We start from the raw sequence: 6254 nt of genomic DNA on the forward strand, positions 1-6254 counted from the left end.
GAAGGCGTCTTTGCAGCAATGTCATCCGGGAAAAGCAAAGCGAAGAGAACCTGGTGCTGGGTCAGGCCTCACCTCGGGCCCCGTGGTGGCGGCCGAAGGGCGTCACTGGAACCCGGCCCGCCGGCGGTGGAGCGGACACTGGAGCTCGAGTCCGTGGGTCCCTGGCCACCTGGCTTCCGCCAGCGCTGGATTTGCTGGCCTCTCATTCTGTCTCCTTCCTTCATGTTGTTTATCTCATTTTTACACTGGATTCTGCTTCTGAGCGTGCTGGGTGGACAGCTCAGATGTCGCACTCGCTGTCGCTGGATGTGATGGAGATGGCCGACGTGGCCGCCTTGCTGGATAAACTGGCAGCGGGGCTGGCGGCGACGCCCAACACCTCCGGCGTGCCCTCGCCCTCGGCTCGTAGCGCCCGCCCGGAGCCCTGCGACAGAACCTGCTGCTGGAGTCTACGGGGAAGGAAGGGGACACGGGTCACAGTGCGTAACGTAGCCACCCGTAATCCCTTTTTCCTCCCAGTCGGCCTCCCTCTTGCCCCGTAGCCAGATGTTCTTTCTCAGACCAGGATAATTAAGGCGAGGCGAGGCGACAGAGGTGTGGCAGGAGTCCGCGGCGGTGTCTCCGCGGAGCCCGGCAGTTGTCCCACCCTCCTTCGCGCCCTCTCTCGGCTCCTCACTTTCCCTGTGTTTGTGGTGCTGGGCTCACAGGCCCTTTCTCGGTAATTGCCCACCTCTGGGAGACATACAGGGTTGTCAGGAAATAGCCGAGGAGGGGATGAGTAGGGCAGATAAGTCTCCGGGGCTTGGGACACTTTCCCAGTGGTGCATGTGCAGGTCAGTAGCCCTGAGGCCAGGTCTGCTCAAGCTAAGGGCGAACCTCCCGCCTAAAGGTGGCACGGAGAGTTTGGCCTGGGTAGACGAGGCTGGGCTCTTGGAGAATGAGAAGTTTGCCTTTTGGAGACAAGGCTAGTAGCGCGTAGGAAGAGGAGAACTTGACTTTTGCCCCTCTTAGAAACAGTAACCTTCGAAAATTGCTTTCAAAGCATTAGAGAAAGATGCACCTGGACTTTAAAGATAATAACTATCGCGAAGCCAACACACCGCTAATGAGCAAGATTCGCTTAATAGTAGGTGCCTGGGCCCAGGCTAACGAGAATTCGCTTCAGGCCTTGGGGTCTTAATCTTTATTTCTCTGCTGCCCCAGTGAAGCTTGGTTTGATGACTAGGACCAGCTGTTACCCTGACTCTTCAGCCCCGTGAACTAGAGAGAGTGTGGGGAACCGAGGAGCCGGGAAGGGAACCCTCGCACAGCAGCCCAGAACTCAACGGGTTCACAAACTGAAGAGAGACAGCGCTCCCAACTCCCGCTGAATCGGAGTCTCTAGGCGCCAGGTAAGGGCGCCAGGAATGCCTCCACCCGCCCGGTGCCCGGTGTGCACAAAGCGCACAGGCCTCTAGGTACCGACCTGTTCTTAGCTGCAGCTGCCCGGTCCCTTTGTCGGCGGTTTTTGAACCAGTTGCCCACCTGCGTGGGGGTGAGTCCGGTTGCCTGGGCGAGCTCCCGCTTTTTGCTGGGGTTGGGGTATGGGTCCTGCAGGTACCACTCCCGCAGCAGGTGCCGAGTGCGCTCCTTGAAGCAGTGCGTCTTCTGCTCGCCGTCCCAAATGGTTCTCGGCAGCGGGAACTTCTTCCTTACGCGGTACTTGTCCACCGGCCCCAGGGGCCGTCCTCGCAGCTTCTCAGCCTCCTGGTAGTGTGCTTCAAGCCACAGTGCCTGCAGCTTGGCGTGAGACTCCTTGGTAAACTTGTGGTTTTCTAGGATATGGTAGAGCTCGCGGTAATTGCCACCGTGAAAGGCCACGATGGCTCGCGCGCGCAGCACCGACTCATTCTTGTTGAGGGCTTCGCAGGCCGCAGGGGCCACGGGCAGCGACCAGAGAAAGCGACCCAAGCGTTCCACATCGCCGCTCTCTTCCAGAGTCTCGCATACCCCGGCCACTTGCTGGGGGCTGAAATTCAAGATTGGCAGCTGGAACATCGAGGCAGCGCCGGCAGCAGCGGGGACACTGAGCCCGGAGCGGTACACGCAACAGATGCCCGCGGGCCCGGCGGGGTGCGCCAGCCTCTCCTGGGTGAGGTGGCCTGGGGTTACACTGCCCGGAGCGAGCGTCCCCAAATGGAGGAGGTGCGGGCTGCGAGGCTCGGGCTCGGCTCGGCTCTGCTCCCGCACGCAGGGAGGCTAGAGGGCGCCGCTACTGGGGTGGGCGGATTGGCGGCGCGGGCGCCATGGAGACCCCCTGTCAGTCACTGGCCGGCTCTGCCAATCAAGGCTGCGACCTGCGCGCCCCGGCCATTTCAGCACCTCCCAGTACTCGACAGCGCCCGCCGTTTGCAGATGGACTTTCCCTCTGTATTTTACAGAACCTGGAGGATGAAAAGACGTTCGAGTGGCTGGGAGAACTGCAGCGTTTCACTCTCCCCCCTCTCCCTCTGCCCAGCCCCTCCTTCTTGTTTTCCCACCAGAGAGGCAGGGATGCTACAAGAATTCATTTTGGGCCGATGCAATGCCTCGGTCGAAAGGTCTCCAGAGGACAAAGAGGACGGGACAAAATCGGAATCCTCTAAGAATTCGCAAGTTTAGTTGTAACGAAACAGTAAACCCCGCGGGGAATACATGCACAGAGAGGAGGGAAAAGGGAACTGAATCTTTTCTTATCACCCAAACACCCATCCCGGCAAGCCTCCCTCTAGCCTTCCTGCTAAAGCAGCTGAGAAACAAATCTGGAGCAGAAGGAACAGGACCAGGGATCTGTAGACGAGGTCAGTTCCGACTTCTCTACTCCCTTCAAAAGCCTCCTAAAATAATTTTAAACCCGAGCAAGGACACGCTCTCGCTTGGTGACATAGATGCTGACCCCTAAGTCAAACACTCCTAGAAAGGTGGGCTGTGGGAGGTCTCCCACCCAAATACATATTATACTTTTAGTCCCCCTTTCCAGTTTAATGACCTTGAACAAATGTGCAGCATAGCCACATCTAGAGTGAGAAGTCATTGGTAGGTCAGGACAGCAACTTAAAAGCTTATTTCAGAGATCTTTTTAAAATATCGATTTGCTCCTCTTCTGGCAAGCTAGTTTTGCTCCTGGCTCAGTGTTAGAACATACAACTCTTGAGTTGGAGAGTGAAGTCTTGGCCTTTTAGCCTCAAATAATTCAAATAGAGAAGGGGAGTCCACAACAAAGTGTGTTGGGTGGGGGAGGGCTGCTTCCTCTGGGCACTGACCCCTCCTGCGGAGAGGAAGGGCTTTCTTGGCGGCTCAGCCTTCTGGCCAGTAGATTGAATTGGCAACTTTTATTGATTCCCAATTGACAGCCACATCATACCGTTTTCTGAGGCCCCTGTCGACGAAACCACGATCTCATCTGGGCCTTTGATAGGGGGTTGTTTAGTTTGAAGGAAATACTCCGTAGAGGGGGTGCTAAGGGACAAAAATGCCAGGAAAGTCTTTGGGAGGGTCAATCTTACCAAGGAATTAGATGGGAAAGTTCACCACCTAACTGAACTGGGACTGGCTGTCTTTTCTTTAGTATCAAGCACAATTTGTATGCGGCTTGTACAGATCTGGTGAATCAGAAGACAGATAGATAGCACAGATGGTTGGACGTGTCGGGTCAGATCACGCTACGCCTGAGTGCGGGGCAAAGCTCGTTCTGACGGAAAACTCTGATATTATTTTCACAGATCTTCACAGTTCACTCGGAAAAAAAAAAATAGCAGAGGGGAAGGAAAAAGCCCTGCAACCATTTACATCATTTCTGTGAAATCACCAGCCACCTCAACCGAGACGCTTTCTTTTCTAAGAACTCATTTTCTTGAGACAGACAGGGCAGGGGCAAAATAAAGAGGGTGATGAGAATAATGACAAAGCATAAACCTTCTGTAGTTTGCAGCTCCGAATCAGCCGGAAGGATAAGTTTTAGTGAGAAGCCCCCAGGCCTTGCGGGCAGCGCTGGGATGGAGCCGGGACTGGGGTGGCCCTGCCCTTGGGGGAAGAAGAGGCCATGGTTCCGCTGGGACCTTACAGCCCACGAGCCTAGAGAATCCCAATGCCGCTGGAGATGCCTTTTTGCGACACTTGTATGGCTTGAAAGCCGAGGATTGGGAAGAAATGACTTTTTTTTTTTTTTTGCCTTTAACCTTTTAATTTTCCGAGTCTAGGAGCCCCACTCTGGACATGGGAATATTCATTCTACTGCCCTACTCTTAAACAATAGTTCTAGAAATATTAGATGAAGAGGGAGCTTTGCCTTTTGCGTGTTTGAGGCTGGCGGGCCACTGGGACCTAAAGTCTGGGTGGCCACGTCAAAGCTACAAGAAAAGGGTGCGGGGTGCGTGTAGCCAGTGTCTGATTACCTGCGGGAGGGGCCTAAAGTGCCTGAAGGTTGGGGTCTAGGAACAGGAGACCTTATCTTCGCCATCGCAAGACACTTGGTTTAATTTTATTAGCTCGAAGGAAATAAACTGCCCTAGGGCACCTTGGAATCACTTATTTTCTCATCAGCTTCACGCGGAGACAAACAGAAAGAAATAAGTAGGCTGAGCCCTCATCCCTTGGAAATACGAAAGTGGGGTTCCTTAGAAATAACCCCATTGTGAGAAATGGCAGTCAGTGTCCCTTTCCTCACCCTTAAAGCTCACTTAATCTGGGTTTGCCTGGAGAATGCTGCACCTTCGGGTTTATTTTAATTGTAGGGAAAGATAGGAAAAAAAATTGGGGATTCGGTGCCAACCCTCTAGGCAACCCTTTACTGCTTACCCCACCTCTTTTTTTGCCCCCCCAGTACTCGAGAAAGTCCTGCAACAGCGTTGCCCTCCGACTTGTCTGGGCGGCTTTGCGTCCTCCTTTGCCGCTAGTAGATTGAGACAAGGAAGACCTGGGCAACGGGTCAGTTGTCAGTGAGAATCCGGGGACATCTGTTCTGCTCTCCTGACCCCCGTCCCCGATCCCCCCATCAGAGTTTTACTTTATGGGGCGCAGGGGGCGGAATGGAGAAGAAACCACAGAGAAGGTGCTGGTGCCCAACGCAAATCCTGTGTCTAACTGTTATGTGCGGGATTTAGTGAGAGTGCCCACGCTCCACCTGAGTTAACGTTCAGGCTGCAGTTTTCCAGTCTAGTGCGGCGCTTCTCTTCCTGTGGGGAGCTTGCCCTTGGCTCTGCACAGCTGCTGATTTTCCTCTCTAGAATTGTACAGGGCCACGGGCACCCTGATGACACCCCTGCAGAACTGTAGCGCACATTTACGCGGGACTCCTGTGCTCAGAAGTTAATGTAATCTTACTGTTTCTCTGACTTTTCCGAAATCAAGTGCCTTAAAAATAATGATGTAGTTTTTCCCACACAATTTTGAATAGTCAAAGATTTTAAGAGTGTCATAATTGAATGTATGTGGAATCCTGGATAATAAAGATACAATATCAAGAGTGTCATAATTGAATGTATGTGGAATCCTGGATAATAAAGATACAATATCCGAGAGTCACAGATGGGAAGGCGAGGCCCCAGTCTTTTGTGTGTCCATTTGGACTTTTGGAAGAGATCCTGGTTTCCCTTTCCCATGCCAAAAGCCCAGTGTTGATGGTGAGAAGTGGTTATTTTTATACCTCTAATTTTAAATTTTTACTTAAAAATAATTTTTAAATATTTTGCTTATAGCAGCATAATCTAGAAGACTTTAAGAGGTATTTTATAGTCTTTGAAATAACTATTAAAATTTCACATTCGCAAGTATTTATAAATTAGTGTAATATTCCAGTTTTCAGATGATATTCTCCATGTACAGGTGCATACTTCTTTATGTATTTGGTGGTCCAGATCTTCAGATTATGGAATGAATTCATTATCCTATTTTAAAGTACTTCCTATTCTAATAAACTCCCAAGACAGCATACATTCCTCCCTTTGTAACAAAGGCCAGAGAGGCCTCTTTATTGCACACTTCCTCCTGAGAAGAAACATGACTGGAGAAATGTTCTGTGTATGTCCTGGCACTGTGAAATTAATGGGCCAAATTTTTTTACAATGAAAATATTGATCTAATTTTAAGAGATTAGGATATTTTTGTAGTTATTTTGTTATTATTCACCAGTTTTTTGAATGACATGTTAAAAGGATGCAAAATTGCTTATGTTGTTAAATGCAGGAAATTTTATAAGTTTAAATGTAGGAAATGTGTTATTTTAAAGTGGTGTTTAA

The 6254-nt window shown here is 51.1% G+C and overlaps 1 protein-coding gene across 1 annotated transcript; it reads right to left on the bottom strand.

Moving 5' to 3' along the window:
• Positions 1 to 280: 280 nt before the first annotated feature.
• On the bottom strand, positions 281 to 2037 carry Six6 (SIX homeobox 6). The gene is made up of 2 exons (XM_020180632.2): positions 1466 to 2037; positions 281 to 449 (listed from the first exon to the last, which is right to left on the bottom strand). Exons 1-2 carry the CDS (start codon positions 2035 to 2037, stop codon positions 281 to 283), a joined length of 741 nt encoding a protein of 246 aa, XP_020036221.1.
• Positions 2038 to 6254: the final 4217 nt, after the last annotated feature.

This window comes from Castor canadensis, chromosome 3, assembly GCF_047511655.1.
Source record: "Castor canadensis chromosome 3, mCasCan1.hap1v2, whole genome shotgun sequence".
Lineage (NCBI taxonomy): Eukaryota > Metazoa > Chordata > Mammalia > Rodentia > Castoridae > Castor > Castor canadensis.

Bases quoted from the DNA above. Each gene is read 5' to 3' on its own strand.
- Six6 (XM_020180632.2), bottom strand. From the start codon at position 2,037: ATGTTCCAGCTGCCAATCTTGAATTTCAGCCCCCAGCAAGTGGCCGGG. The intron at 450-1,465 runs GTCGGTACCTAG...CCTTCCCCGTAG, and splicing joins GCAGCTGCAGCTAAGAACAG to ACTCCAGCAGCAGGTTCTGT.